This window comes from Salvelinus sp. IW2-2015, unplaced genomic scaffold, assembly GCF_002910315.2.
Source record: "Salvelinus sp. IW2-2015 unplaced genomic scaffold, ASM291031v2 Un_scaffold1113, whole genome shotgun sequence".
NCBI lineage: Eukaryota > Metazoa > Chordata > Actinopteri > Salmoniformes > Salmonidae > Salvelinus > Salvelinus sp. IW2-2015.
The window spans coordinates 534,836-561,709 of NW_019942732.1; the positions used below are offsets into that span (position 1 = coordinate 534,836).

At 41.9% G+C, this 26,874-nt stretch overlaps 1 protein-coding gene across 1 annotated transcript; it reads left to right on the forward strand.

Annotated features, from left to right (window-relative positions):
- Positions 1 to 1,766: 1,766 nt before the first annotated feature.
- On the forward strand, positions 1,767 to 25,653 carry bcap31 (B cell receptor associated protein 31). Its single transcript, XM_024137145.2, has 8 exons — positions 1,767 to 1,899; positions 6,259 to 6,367; positions 7,234 to 7,334; positions 7,514 to 7,658; positions 14,539 to 14,674; positions 19,514 to 19,646; positions 19,979 to 20,079; positions 25,330 to 25,653. The coding sequence occupies exons 2-8, from the start codon at positions 6,276 to 6,278 to the stop codon at positions 25,369 to 25,371; spliced, it is 750 nt and encodes a 249-aa protein (XP_023992913.1). The 5' UTR covers positions 1,767 to 1,899; positions 6,259 to 6,275; the 3' UTR covers positions 25,372 to 25,653.
- The last annotated feature ends 1,221 nt before the right edge of the window (positions 25,654 to 26,874 follow it).

The following is a 26,874-nucleotide window of genomic DNA, read 5'->3' on the forward strand; positions in this document are numbered from 1 at the left end:
TTTTATATGTCAGCTTTGAATGTTTTTTATTTTTATTTAACTAGGTAAGTCGGTGAAGAACAAATTCGTATTTACAATGACGGTCGACCAAAAGGCAAAAGGCCTCCTGCGGGGACGGGGATTAAAAATAAAATATAGGACAAAACGCACATCAGGACAAGAGAGACAAAACAACACTACATAAAGAAAGACCTAAGACAACAACATAGCATGGCAGCCACACCATATTACAACATGGTAGCAACACAACATGGCAGCAGCACAACATGGCAGCAGCACAAAACACGGTACAAACATTATTGGGCACAGACAACAGCTAAAGGGCAAGGTAGAGACAACAATACTTTACGCGAAGCAGCCACAACTGTCAGTAAGAGTGTCCATGATTGAGTCTTTGAATGAAGAGATGGAAATAAAACTGTCCAGTTTGAGTGTTTTTTGCTGCTCGTTCCAGTCACTAGCTGCAGCTAACTGAAAAGAGGACCGACCCAGGTGCTTTGAAGACCTTTAATAGAATGTGACTGGCAGAACGGGTGTTGTATTTGGAGGATGAGGGCTGCAATAGATATCTCAGATAGGGGGAGTGAGGCCTAAGAGAGTTTTATAAATAAGCATCAACCAGTGGGTTTTGCGACGGGTATACAGAGATGACCAGTTTATAGAGTAGTATAGAGTGCAGTGACGTGTCCTATAAGGAGCATTGGTGGCAAATCTGATGGCTGAATGGTCAAGAACATCTAGCCGCTCGAGAGCACCCTTACCTGCCGATCTATAAATTACGTCTCTGTATGGGTAGGATGGTCATCTGAATAAGGGTTCATTTGGCAGCTGGGGTGAACGAGGTGCGATTACGATGCAGATAACCAAGTCTAGATTTAACCTTAGCTTAGCCTGCAGCTTTGATATGTGCTAAAATAACAGTGTACCGTCTAGCCACACTCCCAAGCACTTGTATGAGGTGACTACCTCAAGCTCTAAACCCTGAGAGGTAATAATCACACCGGTGGGGTCGGGCGTTTTTAATGTTAATGCGCATGACAAAAACATGATTTGGGAGACGTGTGTGTAATTATTGCCTAATAACTATGTATGAAATTAAATAAATGTCCTAGTTTTATGTCATGCAAACTGAAATATTTTACAAAATTGTCAATGTTGGTTCAAGCTTTCTCAGATAAACATGCTTAGATGTCAAAATATTTTCTTTGCCTTTTATTTTTTTCTTTAATGATATGTAATGTATTAGTAAAAAAAAAAAAAAAACATATATTTCTTCACTTACCAGACCATTTTAGTTGACAAGAGGGCCCACTAGCATGTTATGGAAGGCTACAAACCTCTAAAATGGTCGTCACTAGTTACCACAGCCACAAAGTCATAATTCCCGCCCATTTCTACAATTTATCTTCTTAAAATATGATTTTAAACCAACCTTATGCCTAACCCTAACCTTAAGTTATGACCAAAAAGTACATTTTTGTTTTCATTAATTTTTACGATATAGCATTTGTGGCTGTGGTAAAAGTGTAAACCCTCTAAAATAGATTAGATTGCCCAACCTCATTTTATGGACTTTTGATCTGTGCCCTCTTTCACCAAGCAGATGTGAAGTCTTGTGCTTTAACTGACCTTAGACAAAGATGATCTACATCAGTATCTGGAATGTATCTCTGACTCAACTACACTATAGTATGGGGCAATTTAACCTTTACCCCCGTCTCATGATGAGATGAGCTGGCACCGGAAGTAGGAAGTAACTAGCTGGGAAGTCTTCAAGAATGCATTTTGCTAATTAGCGCTCAAGCGAACAACGCGTCGTTTCTGTTTTGATATACCTCAGCGGTCGAGATCCCTATAGGAAGACCAGTCTCCGTGCATCCAATAATTGAGGTGTTGTAGGTGAGTACTGCTAACCGTTGCATAAAGTGAGTTTTATTAGGCCTGTGCTGAACATTAGCAGTTAACTTTGTCACAACAGTTGCGCGAAATCCAGCTACCATGCTACTTAACTAGCATATTTAGCTATCTACGTCATTTCGTGTTTGCAATGTCTGGTCTTTGTCCAAACTTCCAGCTAGCCATCCAGCTACTAGTAATTTATACGTAATGTCCAGCCAGATATTATAAACAGTTGGCTTGTTAAGCGACCTTTTTTGCAAGAAGCACGTGTGCGTCACATTTAGAAGCACAATGAGGTTTGAGGTAATAAAGCCTATGCGCGCTGGAGCTCCTAAATAAAAAATTCCAGGTCGCACATAAATATTTAGGCCCATATCTGAGTAAAATGGTTGCACTGTAGAGCCCTGTAGCTACCTTGTTAGTTAGCAGCTATTACCAATTTGTATAATTAGCTAGCCATCATTGATGAAAGGGGGGTAGTTAGTCAATTGTACAACTCAATGCCTTCAACTGAAATGTGTCTTCCCCATTTAACCAAACCCATCCTGAATTAGAGAGGTGTGGGGGCTGCCTTAATCGACACCCACGTCTTCGGCGCCCTGGGAACAGTGGGTTAACTGCCTTGCTCAGGGGCAGAACGACAGAGAATACGTTTGTAAACCAGCTTGACAGGTTTCTTAAAGTTACAATATTTAACTTTCTGTGCGACGATTCTCTACACGGTTGCTTGTTTTGTCACAAACTGAAATTAGGCGAACGTCAAATTTTAGCAACCAGGAAATAGCGCCGCGATTTCTGCATATTGCAAGTATTACTAGTGTAGTCAACGATGTTTATAACTAACCGAAGATAGACCACAGCCTATCGTATCCAATGGGAACAAATTAGTCAGTGGGAACAGGCAAAGAAGGGGCAGAGCTAGCGAGATCATATTTGCGCGTTCTCGCATGTATTTGCATATTTCCGTTAGGGAATGTCTACTCTGAAGTGCGCGTGTGCATTAACTAAATTCTCCCTAACACTCCATAAACGCATTTTTTTTAAACTTTGACGAAGAGTAAAGTCAACAAAAACTTAGTCCATTTTGTTCAAATCAAATCAAATTTTATTAGTCACATACACATGGTTAGCAGATGTTAATGCGAGTGTAGCGAAATGCTTGTGCTTCTAGTTCCGACAATGCAGTAATAACCAACAGTAATCTAACCTAACAATTCCACAACTACTACCTTACACACACACACAAGTGTAAAGGGATAAAGAATATGTACATAAAGATATATGAATGAGTGGTGGTACAGAACGGCATGGCAGATGCAGTAGATGGTATCGAGTAGGTATATACATATGAGATGAGTACTGTAGGGTATGTAAACATAAAGTGGCATAGTTTAAAGTGGCTAGTGGTACATGTATTACATAAAGATGGCAAGATGCAGTAGATGATATAGAGTACAGTATATACATATGAGATGGGTAAGTAGGGTATGTAAACATTGTATTAAGTGGCATTGTTTAAAGTGGCTAGTGGTACATTTTTACATAATTTCCATCAATTCCATTTTTAAAGTGGCTGGAGTTGAGTCAGTATGTTGGCAGCGGCCGCTAAATGTTAGTGGTGGCTGTTTAACAGTCTGATGGCTTTGAGATAGAAGCTGTTTTCAGTCTCTCGGTCCCTGCTTTGATGCACCTGTACTGACCTCGCCTTCTGGATGATAGCGGGTGTAACAGGCAGTGGCTTGGGTGGTTGTTGTCCTTGATGATCTTTATGGCCTTCCTGTGACATCGGGTGGTGTAGGTGTCCTGGAGGGCAGGTAGTTTGCCCCTGGTGATGCGTTCTGCAGACCTCACTACCCTCTGGAGAGCCTTACGGTTGTGGGCGGACAGTTGCCGTACCAGGCGGTGATACAGCCCGACAGGATGCTCTCGATTGTGCATCTGTAGAAGTTTGTGAGTGCTTTTGGTGACAAGCCGAATTTCTTCAGCCTCCTGAGGTTGAAGAGGCGCTGCTGCGCCTTCTTCACAACGCTGTCTGTGTGGGTGGACCAATTCAGTTTGTCCGTGATGTGTACACCGAGGACTTAAAACTTTCCACCTTCTCCACTACTGACCGTCGATGTGGATAGGGGGGTGCTCCCTCTGCTGTTTCCTGAAGTCCACAATCATCTCCTTTGTTTTGTTGACGTTGAGTGTGAGGTTATTTTCCTGACACCAACTCCGAGGGCCCTCACCCTCCTCCCTGTAGGCCGTCTCGTCGTTGTTGTAATCAAGCCTACCACTGTGTGTCATCCGCAAACTTGATGATTGAGTTGGAGGCGTGCATGGCCACGCAGTCCGTGGGTGAACAGGGAGTACAGGAGAGGGCTCAGAACGCACCCTTGTGGGGCCCCAGTGTTGAGGATCAGCGGGGTGGAGATGTTGTTACCTACCTCACCACCTGGGGGCGGCCCGTCAGGAAGTCCAGGACCCAGTTGCACAGGGCGGGGTCGAGACCCAGGGTCTCGAGCTTGATGACGAGTTTGGAGGGTACTATGGTGTTAAATGCTGAGCTGTAATCGATGAACAGCATTCTCACATGGGTATTCCTCTTGTCCAGATGGGTTAGGGCAGTGTGCAGTGTGGTTGCGATTGCGTCGTCTGTGGACCTATTGGGTCGGTAAGCAAATTGGAGTGGGTCTAGGGTGTCCGGTAGGGTGGAGGTGATATGGTCCTTGACTAGTCTCTCAAAGCACTTCATGATGACGGAAGTGAGTGCTAGGGGGCGGTAGTCGTTTAGCTCAGTTACCTTAGCTTTCTTGGGAACAGGAACAATGGTGGCCCTCTTGAAGCATGTGGGAACAGCAGACTGGGATAAGGATTGATTGAATATGTCCGTAAACACACCAGCCAGCTGGTCTGCGCATGCTCTGAGGACGCGGCTGGGAATGCCGTCTGGGCCTGCAGCCTTGCGAGGGTTAACACGTTTAAATGTTTTACTCACCTCGGGCTGCAGTGAAGGAGAGCCTGCAGGTTTTGGTAGGGGGGCCGTGTCAGTGGCACTGTATTGTCCTCAAAGCGGGCAAAAAAGTTCATAACATATTCTAGTTTTGAAAGCGCTATGTCATTGATCCAGTTCCTTAGTCTCATTATGTTTAGGACTCCAGAGTGGCCAAGCGGTCTAAGGCACTGCATCGCAGTGCTACAGACACTGGTTCGATTCCAGGCTGTATCACAATTGGCTGTGATTGGGAGTCCCATAGGGCGGCGCATTATTGGCCCAGCGTTGTCCGGGTTAGGGTTTGGCCGGGGTAGGCCGTCATTGTAAATAAGAATGTGTTCTTAACTGATTAATTAAATAAAGTTAAATAAACATTAAGTAGCCCATGGTCAGCAAGACAGCCTCTTTTTTGAATCTGAGAGTGGAAGACTTACTATCTCCTCTCTGACATGTAGACTCAGCATTCCCGAACAGCCCTATTACATGTCAGAATGTTGAAATAAACTTCATTTTAACTTACTTTACCTGTTGTCCGCTGATTTTGTCCTTGTGTCRGRGGKAATCTGAGACAAAATATCCACAGGGAACTGTTATTAACCCGACTTTCAGTACGCTGGTCTGTATATCGGTTTGTATTTACAATACTGATGCAATTCGCACGTGACGAACACCTTGCACAATATGTAAACCATGGCTGGCCTAGCTTAACCAAACCACAGATCGAAAGTTGTCCCACGCGATCAGCTGGCAAATTTCACAATCGCTTCCAGCTGATTTGCGTGGGAATGTGCTTCGGTTGACGAAGTTTAGTTACATTTTGTTGTTTACATATTGTGCATCACGTGCAGAGTATCAGGATATTAAATATACAAGCGACAGTATCTACCCTCGGGTGTACAAAAAATATCCACAGAAAAGTAATCTCCACTTCCTACTGCCAAAAGGACCAACAGCATGTACAACGGGTAAAGTGAAAATATCATTTTATTCACCATTGTCTTGTTGAGACTCTTGCGTCTTTAGGGCAACTTCTTTGACTGAATATGTCTGTTTTGGCAAGGCATAGGGCAGGGATGGACAGCAGGCCACTCAGCTTTCCTAGCAGTAGGCCTATCTCTCTTGCTGTCTCTGTTCCATTCTCCTTGAAATTGTGAAMATTTTGTGCCAGCATTAATTCAAGGATAGAATGACCTGATTTAGACTGTCATGTTCAACTGTCCAAAAGTATGTTTATGGTAATGGAAGATGTTAAAATTGTTTGAAAGTTTTCAGCAAGCACACTAATAACCTTGAATTGTTGGATAACGGTAGTATTGTTGATTTCAAYAATGGCGTTACTTTGTTTTATTTGCTTAATAACAAACGCAATTTTTCTCTCACAGAATCTTATCTGATCAACATGAGTCTACAGTGGACTGCCGTGGCCACATTCCTTTATGCGGAGGTCTTCTTTGTGTTGCTTCTGTGTGTGCCCTTCATCTCCCCCAAGAGGTGAGCAACCCAGTTGAACTGCAGTCAACTGGTCAAAACAAACCGTCTCCATGCACACAGTCTAATTACACTAGTGCAGTATCTAATTTGCCATTTAAAAAAAACTTTATGTATTTCCTCGATTGCTTAAAAAGATTTGATCACATAACCACTTAATTAATTGTGATCTTGGCAGTGGGAATTGCAAACACTAAACACATATTACCCAATAGCCTTTAGTCAAAATGTGACTTACCTCCCTTGAGACTTGGTTGGGTTACACAACAATCATTTTGAATGGAGTGATTATTTCTTGTCATTCAATAACCTGTTGAATAATATCTTTAAGATATACGGCGGTTGCCCAGTCTCGGTATACGATGAGTTGTTACCATTTGAAATTGAACACAAGACTTGAAAAGGCCCAATGCTGTCAAAAATGTGACTTGCCTGTGTCTATTTCCACACGGAGGTTGGAATAATACTGTGAAATTGGGATAATTATCTTAATGCCCTTTTAGTGTAAGAGCTGTTTGGGGGAAAATGCCTGAAATTTCAGCCAGTTTTGGTGGGATGGAGTTTCTGCCTGCCTGGTGACACGACCAGCTGGTAAATTTGTTAACATATTAATAAGAAGTTCCAAACCCCTACCAGTAATGACTAGTTTTATGTTTTCCCCTCCCCATTCAGACCATTCCCAGACACAGTCATGGCAAAATTCTTGCCTGAGAAATTTCTCTTTATTAAGAAGAGATTTTTTTTTTTTACCATTTTAATTTAATACGATCACAGGAAGATACTTAATTGTTACCCACAAATTATTTGATATTATGATATATTTTTTTAACTGCTGAATTGGCCCTTTTTTAATGAATGTATCTTTGCAGATGGAGTAAGATCTTCAAATCTCGTCTGGTTCAAACGATCGCATATTATGGAAACACCTCCTTCATTGTAGCCATTGCCATTCTAGTTTTCTTACTAATTGGTAAGTGTGTGTCATCTACGGTCTACACCCAAACATATCACATCAACCTTTGTTCACAGGTTTTGATCATTTATTGTTAATTGTACTCACGATCACAAATTGTGTAGTGGCTGAGAAAAAACCCAAACCACTTTAGTCTTCCATAGTTTCCCCATGCTCTTGTCTCTGTTTCTATGTAGATGCGTTCAGGGAGGTGCGAAAGTACAGTGTGACTGAGAAGGTGGACCTGACCAACAACCCAGTGGCCGTAGATCACATTCACATGAAGCTGTTCAGGGCCCAGAGGAATGAGTACATTGCTGGCTTCGCCCTGCTCCTGTGTGTGTGAGTATCCATGCCTGCCCACTTCCTCCCCCGCCCGGAGCACACCAACTGGCTCCAGTCTGTTCTTGTTCTAGAATGGGTACTGAGGTAGGGAGTTGATGTTTAGTTACTCTGATTTTTCACTAGTGCTCCTGGTTTCTTAGTACACAATCACTGTAGGCATCTGTACCTTTCAGGAACCAACCATTTGTCACCATATTTCTGATTGAATTATGAAATAATGACCTTTACAGTTTAAAATAACTGCCATTCATGTTCTTTATAGAATAGCTGGAATCACTTGATAGTAGGACAAAAGACATGAAGATGAAAGCTTACGTTCTGTCATCAGCCCAAACGATATGTTTGTTTGCCCTTATGCTAGTGATGAGTAGGTGGTGTGTATACTTTACTAATCTACTGAGATTTTACAGTAGCTATTGAAGGAATGTCCGGTTGGAGGGGGAGCTAGCTATCTAGCTAGCTAGACATTTTCCATTCACAAGTCTCATCCGAAGTGTAAACTCTGGTTAACATGATAGGATGAGCATTGTCTGACGTAGTGTATATACAACACTCTTTTAATGCCTGGTTGTGTCCAGTCTGCATATCTTCTCCATACAGGGACCCTGTCATATTACTCTGAATGGTATGCTATTAATAGACCTTCGAGTGGCTACTACAGCTATTTGTGCTACTACTTTGCTCTACCACTGCTTCCAGGTTTGGGTGTTTGGACTTGTAATCTTTTGGGCAGCTGCGTCTGAGAAAAGAAATGACATGTGATCAAGCAACTGGTGATGAGATTTAAATTTAGCCTCAATGCCATGCTTGGCTGTAGACCTATAGCGCAGGATTCACATTACTAGCTGCCTAGTGTTACCTCACACACAGGGTCTGGCCACTTAAATGGCATCAAAGTAACTCATTTATGGCGTTACATAACAGTGCATAGGGACATCAAATATACACTTTTTTATTTAAACATGGCTGAAACGTCGTCTACTCCTTTCGTATAGACAACACATGTTAGATTGTTTACAGCATGTTATTTGCATCATGTTAGATTATTTGTGGCATTGTTGGACATAAGAATTAACACTAGGAAATTGACACCAAGTGATTTTAATTTAGGAAATTTGCTCAAGTATTCCCATGCATAATCCACACTAGACTTGGGCGGTATCCAGATTTTAATACCGTCCTTCTCTCATCCTGGGATTTACTGTATTACCGGCATAGCACACAATGGGGCGCTAAAAATGCAAGAAAGGCCCATTTGGCCTCTTACCAGAATGCTAACAAAATTTGGACAAACTAATAGCAAAATCACATAAACACTGTTAGCTAAATGCTAACGAACGAAAACGAACATGACTATTTGCAAAGATAGGCAAATACAGCTCATACAGTTTTACAAGTGAAAGTGAACCAGAAATTGTGCAAATTAATGAAGTTGTGAAGCATGCTTTTCTGAAGGAAGAGCAGCATGGGGGGGGGGTAAAAATGGCAACTGTACAGAAAGATCTCTGGATGAGTTAACTTCTGGCCATGGTTTCCTGGCTTCAAGCCGGGGGAAATTGGCACATTATGAGGCATGTTTTACCTTGCTCTAAAGTAGCCTAGCCAAAATCAGACCCTATCTGTAGAGGCAATTATTTTATATCAACTTTCTTTCATTGTCCAGTAGCCAAAGGCACAATCCTAGTCATATTAGGAACCCATGCTAGTTGTTGCATATTTGATCTCCCCTCTTTCTAAATTCCTAATGGATATTTTCTTCTGTCACATGAAACCTCTTGAATGTGCGGTGCGCTTTTGAAAACAGTTTTTCCGCTAATTGCTTTATGGAATGAACGATCGCGCGTAGCCTGCTGCGTTGTGCACATTGCTGCGCTTATAATGTGAAGAAACAATAATAGTTGATCAACATTTTGAAGCTAAATGTTCTGATCTGTTGCGTCATACTCATTTTGCTTTTCAACAAAACATTTTTTTATCCTAGTCCTACTGGTTGTATGAATTTGGGATCTATCATCCCACAACTCTCTGTCTGTTTGGAGTAGGCTTTTTCTTTCTCAACAAGAGGACCAATAGAATAGGTTAACTTTGCTACTATGGGGTATTGTAGATCGACATAGGCTAGTGATTTTGCTGTTTGTTACTAGTCTTGTTGGCTGAGGAAAAGTAAATGTGGACAGTTATTCTAACGTCTTCAAAGTGCGCATCAGAATTAGGTAAGAAGGACCGCACATTGTTCCATCCTGTACTTACATGTTCTGTTAATGAGTTACCATAATATAAATGTGATTTCTGTTATTCTGAGCACGGTGGGTGGATGTTCTAATCAGGTTACGCATCCAATGCATATGGGTCCGTTACATTTTACATGCTGCCAGTCAAAAAAACACCTGGTTCTTTCTGGTAGGAAGCCATCGTAAGAAATCAGATGGCAAACATTTAGTAGTGAATTGCATACAAGTTTAACTACACCTCATGTGTGTTGCACAACAGACTCGCCGATAGATGTAGAACACTATGGACTCACCATCTCCTGCTTTCTCCCGTTGTACTGTTTACAAACACGTGACTGGCTCAACTGTTCTGGGGAACTATGGTAAGCTTCGTAATGTAAAATAATATGACCGGTGAAATTAAGAACACAATCTGCTTTATCTCTAAACGTATTGCACAAGTTGAACACAATCTGCTTTATCTCTAAACGTATTGCACAAGTTGACTGTGGGTATTAACTTAAATAGTAGCTACAAATATTCACATTTAATTTAAAAAAAAAAACTTGTTTTGCCGGTATTGAAGAACCATCCTGTGGCTTTTTCCAAATACCCCGTTATACCGCCCCAAGCCTGATGGAGATGTGGTTTTATACAAATGTAAGCAAGGTTTATAATGATTGTATAATGACTATTCAAATATATCGGTTTGGGCTTCTTGCGGTTAATTTACAGTCTACAAATGATTAGTAATTATGTTCCGGCCCCCTGACCATCCGCTCAAGAAATAATATAAACTCGTTGATGATCCCTGATTTACAGCATATTATGCATATTATGTTAGATTATTTGCAGCCATATTTCCTCCATATTTCCTCCATGTGGATGGGTTCACTCCAGCTTTTGTATTAGGCCTGCTGAAGGCAGCAGGGATGTGTCGTTTGTGATATTAGTACCACATCCAACACTTCTGCATATCTAAGGGAATTACAACAATGATATAACTACAAATTACATGACTTTTGTTTACACATGGTATTGAAATTGACCCTGAATATAGCTTGTTACTTTCTCCTGTTTTTATTTCTTGCTCGTTTTTGTTCCACCTTGTTATTTTTAGTGCTATCATTGATGTTGATTGCGGCATTGTTGGATTTAGAGCTTGCAAGAAAGGCATTTCACGACTTGTGCATGTGACATCAAAAACCCTATACTGTTTTCAAGTGCAGTGATACCTATTTTCTAAAGGTCAACAACCATTGCAGTAAACTAACGAGTAGGAATATCAAAGAAAAGTCAAACATTTTTGTGAAAGTGTTGTGAAATGTGCTGATTTAAGTTAACACAGTAACTGAACATGGACTGAGGTGAGGTCAGTTTGTGTGACATGAGCATGAGCGCAAACTAGGCTAAATGCATTCATCTGCCCCCTGTGTAACTGTTAGAGGAATTTATTTCCTATATGTTCAATTAAAACACGTTTCTAAGAATTTGTAAGATACTTATTTGCATAAAATGGACAGAGTCCAGTCTCATAAATAATCAGTAGCGTTTATTTTCAGAGCTGTCCCCAAAATATCATGTACATTAGTTTATATACCTCATATTTCATCATAAATGTCTCTCCTCCTCTCAGATACAATGGCAGTATAGTTCACAAGCCTTCCCTCATTGTCTGCCACCTGTTAAACAATCTACTACAAGCCCAAGGTCTCTCCCCTCCCTGGGTAGAGACAGAATGTCTTGTAAGGAACACAGCATTCCAGCCGGTCTGACAATAGCTCCATTCGTTTCTAACAAGGAACAGAAAGTCCTTGTTCTAATTCTTGACTAAAACTACACACATTATATTCAGTATTATGATTATAATACGATTCATACATCCATACAGTAACATAGTAGTATTCTGTTTAGTTATAGTTCTAAGTTAAATGTATACATCATTTAGTCATTATTCATAAAAATCCCATACCAGTAACTCTCTACAATGCTGACGCTTATCTTGTGCATGTGCCCCTTGCCGAATACAGTGACCTCAACTTAAGTATGCCAGATATTGCATATACTATTTGAATGTAAGGAGAATCCACCACCACAGTTGGTATAAATGCTGCTATAGTTGATTGTTATGGCAGGATTTACATAAGTATCCATGCAGTTCCTTAGCATACAAGTAGTCACTTAAATCTCCATTAAATTTTGAAGAAGCATATAAACTCAGCAAAAAAATAAGTCCCCTTTTCAGGACCCTGTCTCTCAAAGATAATTCATAAACATCCAAATAACTTCACAGATCTTCATTGTAAAGGGTTTAAACAATTATTGAACATGCACCTGTGGAACGGTCGTTAAGACACTAACAGCTTACAGACGGTAGGCAATTAAGGTCACAGTTATGAAAMCTTAGGACACTAAAGAGGCCTTTCTACTGACTCTGGAAAAACAAAGAGATGACCAGGGTCCCTGTTCATCTGTGTGAATGTGCCTTAGGCATGCTGCAAGGAGGCATGAAGACTGCACATGTGGTCAGGACAATAAATTGCAATGTCTATACTGAGACGCCTAAGACAGGGAGACAGGACGGACAGCTGATCGTCCTCGCAGTGGCAGACCACGTGTAACAACATCTGCACAGGATCGTTACATCTGAACATCACACCTGCGGGACAGGTAAAAGATGGCAACAACTGCCCGATTTACACCATGAATGCACTATCCCTCCATCAGTGCTCAGACTGTCTGCAGTAGGCTGAGGCTGGACTGAGGGCTTGTAGGCCTGTTGTAAGGCAGGTCTTCACCAGCAACAACTTCGCCTATGGCACAAACCCACCGTCGCTGGACAAGACAGGACTGGCAAAAAGTGCTCTTCACTGGCGAGTCGTGTTTTTTTCTCACCAGGGGTGATGGTCGGATTCGCATTTATCGTCGAAGGAATGAGCATTACACCGAGGCCTGTACTCTGGAGTGGGATCGATTTGGAGGTGAATGGTCCGTCATGGTCTGGGGCGGTGTGTCACAGCACCATCGGACTAAGCTTGTTGTCATTGCAGGCAATCTCAATGCTGTGTGTTACAGGGAAGACATCCTCCTCCCTCACGTGGTACCCTTCCTGCAGGCTCATCCTGACATGACCCTCCAGCATGACAATGCCACCAGCCATACTGCTCGTTCTGTGTGTGATTTCCTGCAAGACAGGAATGTCAGTGTTCTGCCATGGCCAGCGAAGAGTCTGGGCACGTCAATCCCATTGAGCACGTCTGGGACCTGTTGGATCAGAGGGTGAGGGCTAGGGCCATTCCCCCCCAGAAATGTCCGGGAACTTGCAGGTGCCTTGGTGGAAGAGTGGGGAAACATCTCACAGCAAGACCTGGCAAATCTGGTGCAGTCCATGAGGAGGAGATGGACTGCAGTACTTAATGCAGCTGGTGGCCACACCAGATACTGACTTTTGATTTGACCCCCCCCCCCCCTTTTTGTTCAGGTGACAATTGGAATAATATGTCTGTGGATCTTGTTCAGTTTGTCTGTTGAATCTTATGTTCATACAAATATTTACACGTTAAGTTTGCTGAAAATCAACGCAGTTGAGTGAGAGGATGTTTCTTTTGCTGAGTTTACATCATGCTGATGAGTTTGATCAGGCTGGCTAACGGTGGGTGGCCGGCTGGCTGGCTGGCTAACGGTGGGTGGCTGGCTGGCTGGCTGGCTAACGGTGGGTGGCTGGCTGTTAGGGTTAAGTTGAAGAGTTAGGTCTAAGGGTTAAAGAAATGGGCTAAGTAGTTGCAAAGTAGGTAAAAAGTGATAAGTAGTTAGTTGTCCGTGATGAGATTCAAATTCGCCACCTTTGCTCGTTACACGAACAACCATCCACCCTGACCAACCACCCTACTTTTGCCTTAAGTAACCATCTGTCTTATGTAACCATACCAAATGTAACATATCATACTTATTTGAGTGTCCAGGATTAACGTTTACTATGTTACCTCTGGTCGTTGAGATCAGGCTGTTTATAGGAATAACATGATATGCACAATGATGTCGTATTACGTAACATCTTAAATATGTCACAATTTGATTTATTTGGAATTCATGACAAGTTCAGATTGACAGGGTTTATATTTCGGATTTGTTTCAAGTATGAAATTGAGGTAAATATGTTTACCACATTGCCCTTGGTTAATTGACGCGACAGACATTTTTCTGGTCAACTGTTCCTAGAAGTGTGATGCACTTTCACAAAGTAATGTGCTGTAATTTTATCTTGGTTCCAGTTTGACCTTTTCAATAAGACTGGGGCCCGTCACTCACATAAATGTCTTATCATCTGATACCCTTAAATGCTGCCATTTACCTCATCATGATTCCTTGAATACTGCTGAAACTACAGGAAATGTGCAAATCTTGGGCCTAAGCCATGGTTGTGTCTTGTAAAGGTGATTGCCATTTCTAATGCATTTTTGAATATGCTAACATTTTAAACGTGACTTGTTTTCTAACTCCCCAGATTTCCGTACTGCATGTAATATGTTGCGTATTTGTATGCTGATGTCAATCTATTTCCATGTAAATGGACTAAGTATACTGTATCGTAAATCTTAACTGTTTTGAAACACTCTTAAAAGTTGGAAATTAGTCAGTGACCCTTTAAAACCCCTTCCCATGTCCAGGTTGCTGAGGCGACTGGCAACCCTGCTCTCTCAGCAGGCCACTTTGATGGCTTCCAACGAGGCCTTCAAGAAGCAAGCCGAGGGGGCCAGTGATGCTGCCAAGAAGTACATGCAGGAGAATGAGGAACTGCAGGCGGTGAGCTGGGTTTGGGTGCTATACAGGACACTGTTGTGCTTCTGATGTCAATCGTGACCTTTACAGGAGTTTTGGCTTTCTCCGTAAGGTCAACACATAGGACATCCTTAGATATTAGGTAAATGCTTGCACGTGATTTATGTGGAACAGGATGTCATCCTACGTTTACTAAAGTCTTGTGGCAGTGTTTTACTGTTTGAGTGTCCAACATTCCTCAGAGCTAGGTGTCGCAGGAAGAACAATATGTGCAGAGTTTCATTTAACCAGCGTTCTGCTGCTGTTCCTTTGACAGCCACAGGGGGGCAACACTGTACTTCAAGCAGTTAACGATTTTAACAGCTTCATCGTCACCCCGATACAATCAGTGTTTATTTGAATCAGTCATCCAAGAGATTAGGAAAAAAACTAACTGTAGCTTGACAGGTTTATATTTTACGTCATAATTTAGTTTTTTTWACCAACCATTATCCCAATTGCTATGATGGCTTTAAGTCCCTTGTTATTGCCATATTAAGTGTTTGAGATGAGAAACAGTATGCTAGTGGTATTAGGCTACTTGACGTCACAACATACTCCCTCTGCTGATGTCTTTGTGGTTGGGATGTTCTGCTAGATCACAACTGCCACTTTTCTGAGGTTTCTCTTTGCAGCTCACTTTGTTAATATTATATGGTCTGGACCTAATCCCTATAATACTCTGAATAAACTACTAGTGTTTGGAAAAGGCTTAATTTACTCCAATGCATTTATAAACACTTGGAATATTTTCCTACCAAAGAGTATTGAATTAGAGTGAGCAAACATATATTCTCGTCCTTCTATGGGCTGAGTGTTTGAGTTTAGATTTAATCAACAAACTGGTTTCATTTGGTAAATAAGCACTGTGGCTGAAGCTTGTAATGCACCTTAACTACGGAGGTGACAATGTAATCATTCAAAATATGGATCTCTGGTCTGCAGAAGGTCACCATGCATGTGGATGCGCCACAAGCCATGGCCCTGAATATGCCATCATTATTTATGACCAGCAAATGGGTGTAATGCTCTGAAGAGTGGAATCATAAGCCAGATAAAATACAACACTGCAGCAATGTGGGGATGGAAATAATTATGTTTAGATAGATGGAGAGGTTTTATTTACACAAATTTGGCCCGCCAGCAATTCGGCTCCAAGTGATATTAATTTTGGAAGTCTCTTCCCAAATATTCCTACGCATTATAGAGAAGTGATTGTATACAAATGTAAGCAAGGTTTGAAATGATTGTTTTAGTCAAATATTATCAATCAACTGTATTTATAAAGCCCTTTTTACATCAGCTGATGTCAAAGTGCTGTACAGAAACCCAGCCTAAAACCGCAAGCAATGCAGATGTAGAAGCACGGTGGCTATGAAAAACTCCCTAGGAAGAAACCTAGAGGAACCAGGCTCTGAGGGGTGGCCAGTCCTCTTCTGGCTGTGCCGGGTGGAGATTATAACAGTACATGGCCAAGATGTTCAAACGTTCATAGATAACCAGCAGGGTCAAATAATAATCACAGTGGTTGTAGAGGGTGCAATAGGTCAGCACCGTGGAAGTAAATGTCAGTTGGCTTTTCATAACCGATCATTCAGAGTTAGACAGGTTTCTTGCTGTCTATTTGCAGTCTACAAATTATTAATAATTATGTTCTGTCCCCCTGACCCTCCACTCAATAAATAATTGGCCTGTGGCTGAATGTAGCTGATGATCCCTGGTTTACAGTAAAGAAAACTAAATTGCAGTGCAGCTTACATAAGATAAAGTTGAACATAATATAAGTGATTTATTAATCTATTTTATCCCTCACTGAGGCCAGAGGCTTTAAATGTATTGTGACTAGCTCGTCCTCAGAAGGCCCAGCCATTGCTAACCCTGAAATGCACTGTTAGGCATGTCCTTTAAATCTCTGGGCTCCCTCTACCCAATCACTAATGGCTGTCCATATTGCTATTGATTCCCTGCACTACCTATCTGAGCCAGACTCTTGACTAACCCAACTATTGATCTATTTAAGCAATATGGCCTGAGGGGGTGTGGTATATGGACAATATACCACAGCTAAGGGCTGTTCTTATGCGCAACGCAGAGTGCCTGGATACAGCCCTTAGCCGTGGTATATTGGCGACGTACCAGAAACACCTGAGGTGCCTTGTTGCGTAAATAAACTGGCTACCAATGTAATTAGAACATTATTATTATTTTTTTGGGGGGGGGGGGCATACCTGTGGTATACGGTCTGATATACCACAGCTTTCAGCCAATCAGCATTCAGGGCTCGTACCACCCAGTTTCTAAACTAGAATGAATATCTTCTGTAGTGGACTGAGCTTACTAAAGTGGACTCCAACTAGGTGATATGGAAATGTTTCTTCTCTTTGATCTAACCAAGCTTATGTATGAGGTTCCTTGCTATAAATGTACAATCTGAGCTACAACTAGGCTAGCTATGTGTTTTGCGTTTTCACTTGCGTCATCAAACAAATACACTGTAACGGCTTGATTTATTTTACAGCACGCAGCATTTCTTAGCCTAGATTAGAACATTCTGTCTAGTCTTAGAATCTGTCTGTAAGGAACATCACAAATCCTCTGCCCTAGTTACAAGGTCTGTTTGACCTTAGGGAAAATCCTAACCCAGATCTGTATATTATTTTGACATAAAGCTATTCTCCTGTTAGACCTAGTTGGGACACTTCAAATGGCAGTCCTTAATCGGGTCCTAGTGACATCAGTGATGGCTCCTAATGTCCCTCTAGGACATGGATTCTGTGTTCCTGGTGATGTGTGTGTGTTTATTAGTGAGTTTTGGTCTGATGGCCTTAAGAAATATATTTTAAATGATTTGTACCAATGAGTCATGCAAATTACTTTGAACGTTTTGGTTTGAATGATGTTTTCGCTGGTTATTTTTGATACACACTACTAAACACACACAATTTACTTAAATGCAGATGGATCAGAGGAAACTATCGAAGCAATCAAATGTATGTTGTGTTAAGACTGATACACCTCAAATATGAGTGGTGTGGTGGATGATTCTGTGGAAGGAGGCTTTGAGTCATTGTTGCAATCCAAGAGGATCAGGGCCAAGACCAGCAGCTGGGTGGTGGGCTTGGTATGAACACCTGTTCTGAGGCTATTGGCTGGATGGAACCAGTCACGCTAATGGTCATTAAGGCTGTGACGGTAACGGTATTGCAACATTTTTTCCCGTGGCAAAAATGAAAACACAAAGCATACCAAACACTTTTGTCCTTTAATAACCTGATGTATGTTAAATATTGTGTGCTGTAGCTTGGAAAATAAATCCATCTGACTCTGGATGACAACCATGTTTTTTTTCTAACATTGCATCTGTTTTACCTAAAGAAGTAAAGTCCGCTTCGTGTTTCCTTGCCAGGATACTGAGTATCGCGATACTGGTATCGTCCGGGCCCCAAGTCATGCAGCTGCAGAATGATTCTGGTGGCCATGGAATGGGGTCATTCTGGGGCAGTCTGACCACACCTCCTACAGTAATATTAAACAGGCAACAATCTTAGTGCAAAACAATGGATGGGTCATCAGTAATGTCCTGTTTTTTTTATGTCACATGACTTAGATTTTAACATTTTATTTAAAGCTATTTCATCAAACTGTCCCCTCAGATGGTCCAGTACCATCCTCAGACAATCGCTTTCATTTTTGGTCTAATTTTAGTTTCTGGATAAGGTTCAAATCCAGGTCATGTGACACGATTAACCCAAACACAGGGCCCTAGTCATACCTGTACGTGCTGGGAAGCATGGGTCTGAGCTAGTAGAGGTTTAGGTAAGGGGCATAGACTATGTAGAATGCTGAMTTACCTAAAACCCACAGTGAAAAGCAGATGACGACCTGCTTACAGGAAGACTTAATGAAACCCACAATGTGTCTAAATGTCATACTTTTGTAGGACATTTTTTTTTTTACACTTAACAAAAATATCAACACAACATGTAAAGTGTTGGTTCCATGAGCTGAAATAAAAGATCCCAGAAATGTTCCATATGCACAATAGACTTATTTCTCTCATTCTTTACACATTTGTTTACATCCCTATTCATTAGCATTTCTCCTTTGCCAATATAATCCACCCACCTGACAGGTGTGGCATATTAAAAAGCTGATTAAACAGCATGTTTTGTGCTGGGGGAAATAAGACCCATCTAAAATGAAGTTTTGTCACACAACATAATGACACGGATGTTTTGAGGGAGCGTGCAATTGGCATGCTGACTGCATGAATGTCAATCAGAGCTTTTGCCAGAGAATTTAATGTTACTTTTTCTACCATAAGCCACCTCAACGTCGTTTTACAAAATTTGACAGTACATCCAACCGGCCTCACAACCGCAGACCATGTGTATGGCGTTGTGTGGTTGAGCGGTTTGCTGATGTCAACCATTGTGAACAGAGTGCCCCATGGTGGGGTTATGGTATGGACAAGGATAACAATTGCATTTTATCAATGGCAATTTGAATGCACAGAGATACCGTGACGAGATCCTAAGGCCCATTGTCGTGCCTTTCATCTGCCTTCATCACCTCATGTTTCAGCATATGCACGGCCAGCCCCATGTCGCAAGGATCTGTACACAATTCCTGGAAGCTGAAAATGTCCCTGTTCTTTTACGGCCTAATGAATACATTTCAATTCACTAATTTCCTTATGAACTGTAACTCAGCAAAATCTTTTTAAATTGTTGCATGTTGCGTTTTTATATTTTTGTTCAGTATAGTCAGTTGTCCACAACCCTTAATCAGGGGTTAAAGGAAATTCTTCATCTTTCTGGTCAGAAACTAAAGGATGCCGGCGTCGCTGTCCCAGAAGTGGGCAAGAAGCCATCTGGAGTTGGAGTGCAGGAGGAGAACAAGACGTTGAAGGCAGAGGTGCGCTCTCTGAAGGATGAGCTGGAAGCCACAAAGAAAGGTGACTTAAGTTTATTTTATTTTATTAATTGTTTTTTTTAACCTCTAGTAGAGGTTCTCTCTACCAAATGGTGATAGCTGGATGAAAATGGGGTGAGAACCCCAAAATGTAATTTGATCATCAGTGAAGTGTACAGTGGCCTGCCCTCTTGTCCTGACTGCATTGTGTGTGTGCCCTCTTGTCCTGGCTGTATTGTGTGTGTGCCCTCTTGTCCTGGCTGTATTGTGTGTGTGCCCTCTTGTCCTGACTGTATTGTGTGTGTGCCCTCTTGTCCTGACTGTATTGTGTGTGTGCCCTCTTGTCCTGACTGTATTGTGTGTGTGTGCCCCCAGTCCTCCTGAAGTCTGACGGTGATGTGAAGGCGATGAAGAAGCAGGCTGAGAACCTGACTGTGGAGTATGACCGCCTGCTCAATGAACATTCCAAGCTGCAGGTCCGTACTGGGAACGTGTGTGTGTGTGTGTGTGTGCAGACACACACACACACACACTCCCACAGATGCACAAACAACCACACCAGGGTTTCCGTTAGCCGGTAATAGCCAGCTTTTACTCAATTGTCCGGGAGAGGGAAAAAATCGATGCTTTTTACCCTATTTATTGATGAAATACATTGACTGGTCATGCTTATCGGTCTATAGGTCAATTTGCAAAATTTAGTGGAATTAAATTGCTGCGTTTGTACAGGTGTATTCGTTATGTGTCTTTATCACACGATTTAAGATACAGAGCCTTTGAGTGGATAATCTGTCAGGCAGCACGGGAGCTGCTGCAGCCTTTTGTGGTGCCTTCAAGACTGGCCCAGAGTCTGTTTGGAGTATTATTTACTATTTCTTTCTCCAATAGAATAGGTTAACTTTGCTACTATGGGGTATTGTAGGTCGACATAGGCTAGTGATTTTGCTGTTTGTTACTAGTCTTGTTGGCTGAGGAAAAGTAAATGTGGACAGTTATTCGAACGTCTTCGAAGTGCGCATCAGAATTAGGTAAGAAGGACCGCACATTGTTCCATCCTGTACTTACATGTTCTGTTAATGAGTTACCATAATATAAATGTGATTTCTGTTATTCTGAGCACGGTGGGTGGATGTTCTAATCAGGTTACGCATCCAATGCATATGGGTCCGTTACATTTTTAAAACGGCTGGAAAATGTAAAATGTTTCCGGTTAAATGTCCAGCGCCACATTTTCTTAATGGAAACCCTGACAGAGACACTGATCTGAGCAAAACTACTACAATCAGGTAACGATCTCATTGAGTAACAATGGATGTCATCATGTATACGTGCTGGGAAGCATGGATCTGAGCTAGTTTAGGACACACCCTATCACAGTATCGGTCATTGTACATGTTGTAATGATTAATTGTGTCTCTTTTAGTGCACTCTGTAATACGAGCTGCTGATTAGAGGAGTAATGATATCACAACCGTACAGGAAGGTAATCCATGTCAACTAAAGACCTGTCAATGGTCACGGAGGCAGATGTTTGCGTTGTGAACTCTTCAACCTAGAGTGCTGCACCAAGACACTGCACTAACCCTACATCATGTTGTGGCCATTCAAGTCCCACGGGTATATTGACCTGAGCTGTGACTAATTACTTAGTAATGSTGAACACATCCCAGTCCCATCTCTAAACTGTGTGGGGCTTTCTCATGGCTGATGCTTGAGCAATAGTCTTATGATAAAATTAACACTTCCCACTTTTACTGGCAGGGGAGTCAGCCGGATGTCTTGCAAAAAAAAATAAAAGGAAGACGCGTACTCTTCTGCAACGAACATGTCTCATGAATAAGTTTGACAAGTTGAAGAAGCCTACATTTCTACCAGGCGTTTATGACTTAAAAGACATGTTACATTTCTACCACTCAGACATATGTCACAGCTTCTTGAATGACCTCCCACATGCGCTGCGTTGTCGTGTCTCTTGTTTTAGTTTTTTTTTTGCTGTCACTTGAGGCTCCAGACATGTCAGCAGGCAGGTGGTCTGGTACACGTGTAGCGTACATGGCTACTTAATGTTTGGATCTGTGGGTTTTGGAACCCCTCTGAGCTCGTTGCACCTGATCACATGGGGCTACTCTGGTATCAGGGACTTTATTTCCCTGGCACAAGGCTCCTGGCACAAGTCCTTTACCCTGCTGCTTTAGCCTGCCCACTTCATTCAAATGTAAACAGGAGAAAACCCGGTTATGTTTAGACCGTTTTCAATCGCATTCACTGGCCAGTGGCCCGATGTTCGTGTAACCTATACACAAAGGCTAAATCGTGTTACTTATTTAGACCAGAGGTCACGTCGGCTATCAGCTCTCAGGGTAAGCAGTGCGGAGAGACGTGCTGTAATTCGAGATTGGCCTTTCAGTAATACAAGGAACTAAAGGTTAACCTACCTAAACTTGAGACTTTACTGCCTTATCTGTAACATTGTAAATCTTTGTGTGGACGTTTTTAGGTAGAAAGGCCATTTGATTATCAGAAAATGCCTATTTTCAATTATATAATAAACTGTGCCAATGCAGTGGTTGTTACTTTGTTTACTTGTTTAAATTACAAAATGGACTGTACTAGGGTTGCACATTTTGGGGAATATTTAGAGGTCGAAACTTTCCGTGGGAATTAACGAGAATATATTGGAATTAAYGGAAATATATGAAAATTAATATTAATACCATTTAAATGTAGATGTTTATTGCATTGGATATATTTACCATATCATATGGAAACATAAACCTTTTTACCGTATCATAAGTAGACAATTGCAAATGATCAAATCCTTCCAATAGAAATAAAAAATAAATAAACATTTGGTTACAAATTCAACTTTTTTAGTTGACTCTTCACATGGGATGATTTCACGAACAACAAAAGGGAATATTRAATGAAAAAGGTTTTCAACATACATCTGTAAAATGATAGAAACTAAAGCTTTGGTTGTCTTCCTCAGGCTTCCATGTCTTCTCCCTGGACCTCCTCAATGTCCACCTCTTGAACATCAGACTCTGAGGCCTCCTCTTCACTGTCACTTTCCAACCTTGTTGASGATGGCTCGTTGTCAGGCTCAAAATGACTTAMATTTTCCCGGATGGCCACCAATATTTCAACCCTTATATTGGTCAGCCTGTTGCGTACTTTGGTGTGTGTTCCCAGACAAGGACCAGTTGCGCTCTGAAGTGGCTGATATTGGTGGGATTTGGAGGATAATGGAGGCAACAGGGGAAAGAGCCTCAGATCCACAAAGTCCCTTCCACCAGGTGGCTGATGAGATATGTTGGCACGACTGCCATATTGCATCTCCATCCTAAAGCCCTTGCTTGGAAGTGTACTCCGCCAGACTGCCAAGAACCTTGCCCTCATCCAGGCCAAGGTGGCAAGACACAGTAGTGATGACACCATAGGCCTTGTTGATCTCTGCACCAGACAGGATGCTCTTGCCAGCATACTTGGGGTCCAACGTACGCTGCGGCGTGTATGAGCTTCAGGCAGAAGACTTTGCTCTTTTTTTATGCGTTTCAGAACTGCTGTTTCCTCTGCTTGGAGCAACAGTGAAGTGGGCAGGGCCGTATGGATTTCTTCTCTTACAAGCAGAGTCTGAACATCAGACAGGATGGCATTGTCATCCCTCAATCCGTGCAATGGCTACTGCTACAGATTTCAGGAGTTTCAGGCTGCTTACCACTCTCTCCCAAAATACATCATCCAGGAGGATCCTCTTGATGGGGCTGTCCATATTGGCAGACTGTGATATGGCCWTTTCTTGGAGAGACTCCTTCCCTTCCAGAAGACTGTCAAACATGACACCACCACCCCAACGGGTGTTGCTGGGCAGCTTCAATGTGGTGCTCTTATTCTTCTCACTTTGCTTGGTGAGGTAGATTGCTGCTATAACTTGATGACCCTTCACATACCTAACTATTTCCTTGTCTCTCTTGTAGAGTGTATCCATGGTTTTCAGTGCCATGATGTCATTGATGAGCAGATTCAATGCATTCACCTCGAATAGAAGTAGAGGGACTTTTGTCAGAGGTTGCTTGATGTGAGCGCTGAAGGAACTTTATGCACTTGGCCAGATTATGCATCTTTGTTGCATTCTTCACATATGTAGTGTAGTCTGTAGCTCAGACCGTGTAGTAGTTTGGGCTCAATAGCATCTCATTAGTGTGCAAGATCTTRAGAATCAGCTGCAAGTGATGGAAGAGTGCAGTGCACAYCTAGAATTGCCTTAAGTGTATCCCWCAAAAAAGGTTCACTGTTATAAACTTACTTTATTTTAATGATTTTAAGCTAAATTCCCAGGCTAAACTTCCCATGGAAAATTTACCGGGAAAATTCCGGGAAAGTTTCYGACCCTTTGCAACCCTAGACTGTACTATGTTTTTACCTTCTATTTAATGCTTTCAGTTTAACTATAGCTGTTCATTTATACATAGTCATTGTGTTTTTATACTGAACACAAATATAAACCCAACATGTAAAGTGTTGGTACCAGAAATACCAGAAGTGTTGGTACCAGCACAAAAGCTTCTTTCTCTCAATTCTGTGCACAAATTTGTTTACTTGTTAGTCATAATTTCTCATTTKCCAAGATAATCGATCCACTGCAGGAATGTCCACCACAGCTGTTGCCAGAGAATTTAATRTTAATTTCTCGACCATAAGCCACCTCTAGTACGTGCAACCGGCCTCAACTGCATACCACGTGTAACCCCGTCAACCCAGGACCTTCTTCACCTGCGGGATCGTCTAAGGCACCTGGACAGCTGATGCACAGCCCAAGAATTTCTGCACAAACTGGCTGAAACTGTCTCAGGGAAGCTCATCTGCATGCATGTCGTCCTCACCAGGGTCTTGACCTGACTGCAGTTCGGCGTCGTAACCGACTTCAGTGTGCAAATGTTCTCCTTTCTTGGCCACTGGCACGCTGGAGGAGTGTGCTCTTCACTAATAAATCCCGGTTTCAACTGTACCGGTCAGATGGCAGACAGTGTGTATGGTGTTGGGTGGGCGRGCGGTTTGCTGATGTCAACGTTGTGAACAGAGTGCCCCATGGTGGCGGTGGGGTTATGGTATGGGCAGGCATAAGCTATGGACAATGCACACAACTGCATTTATCGGTGGCAATTTCAATGCACAGCAATACCGTGACGAGATCCTGAGGCCCGTTGTCTTGCCCTTCATCCACTGCCATCGCCTCATGTTTCACCATAATGCACGGCTGTTCCCATGTCGCAAGGATCTGTACACAATTTCTGGAAGCTGAATGTAATTTCTTATATGGCCTGCATACTCCCCAGACATGTCACCCATTGAGCATGTTTGGGATGCTCTGGATCGACGTGTACGACAGTGTTCCAATTCCTGCAACTTCGCACAGCCATTGAAGAGGAGTGGGGCAGCATTCCACATGCCACAATCAACAGCCTGATAAACTCTATGTTAAGGAGTTGTCAYGCTGCATGGGGCAAATGGTCACACCAGATACTTACTGGTTTCTGATCACGTCSATACCTTTTTTATTTTTAAGGCATCTGTGACCAACAAATGCATATCTGTGTTCCCAGTTGTGAAATCCATAGATTAGGGCCTAATTTATTTCCTTATGAACTGTAACTCAGTGAAGTCTTTGAAATTGTTGTTTTTATAGTTCAGTTTATGAATCMTTTTTCTGAATCCCTTTTCTACAGGCAAGCAGTGATGCTCAATCGCAGGGCAAAAAGTCCAACTGATCGGGAGAGGAGTGTTGACGTGCTCGTACCATCCGCCGTCAATAACAGCCACCCACCACCACTGCTTTACACAGGAAGTCACTAGGTGCTGAATGTGAGACCTGCTGGAGGAGGATCTGGTTTATCTGCCTTTAAAGCCTCGCTACTCTGTTGTGGCGCACAATGGATAGCAATGTTTTTTTGTATGGTTTGCCTCCATTTGTGAAACCACCATGTACTTTATATCTGTACTTAGCCATTTTCATTCCATTTGAAATTAAATGAACAAATTGCACATCTGAACAGATGATCCTCTGCCTCTTTGTATTTGAGACGGCTATGTCCCCTGTTGGAAGTCTGATTTTACTACTTTAGTTGTTCAACCAATGCATCTATTCTGAGGGGACCAGGTAAGTGGTCCATGTCACAAATATTCAGATATCTGAAAGAAAATGTAGTTGCGAGTCACCTTTTGGAMTTACTGTAAGGTGTGGTTTAACATCTTATTCCATGAATGTCACTATTCCTATTTGTCAGTTCTTTGTTCTTGTTTCAAATATAATCTGTGTGTTGCCTGTTACTCAGTAGGCCTATGAGGCAGACCCTACTGTCATTTAGGGCATCATATTGTATGGGTGGGAATCTGCATATGCTCCTTTGATGGAAAGCAGTTATTTTCACTCCAGTAATTAGGCCCATTTCATACTTTTGGCTGAACAAATCTGTGATTTTGCATATCTTGTGTTCTCTGAAGCCCTTATCCTCTTGCTTTGTTTGAAAATTAATAAGTTCCTTTTACCTCGTCTGACTGCACACTTCTGTATCGGAGAAGTGCCTCAGGCACATGGTGTGACGAACTTGTCTCAGGCACATGGTGATTTGAACACTCAAATCACTAAGCCTGCATAACCTGATATGAGACGAGCTGTATTGGAATGTAGGGCTTCATGGCGTCCTTCCATTTGAAGTCAGTTTGCTTCTAATCTCATTGGTTGAGAGAGCATTTAAAAACACGGTTGGTTGTCTTTCAAATGTTATTAGACACGATGTAGTCTTTAAATTCTGATATTTGAAAGCATGTTGGAAATGTGTTTATTAAACTTCTTTGCGATCTCACACCCTGTCTGTTCTTTCCTGTTTTCCCACTTGCTGATCATAGAATGGTCTATTTGGAGTGCTTCACCTACTGAGAAATGGCCATTTTGAATTTAATTGGAGGGAAATGTTATAAACTGCATAAGCTTTCCATGCCTGTAGATCCAATTTGAGCAGTGAGGGCTGTAACTAAATCTCCCATTAAGCAGCAACCTAAAGAATTGTGGAACTTGTCAGTTATTAAATAGTCAACTGGCCTTTCACCAGGTGACAGTGGAATATATATATATATATATATATATATATATATATAGCCTGGTAACTTGCTGAAATTAGTGCTTTGGGTCATCTGAGGAATTACATCATGAATTGTTGCACCAGGTAAAAATGGGGACTAGAAAGTCACTGTCATGGCAACTGACCTTTAGG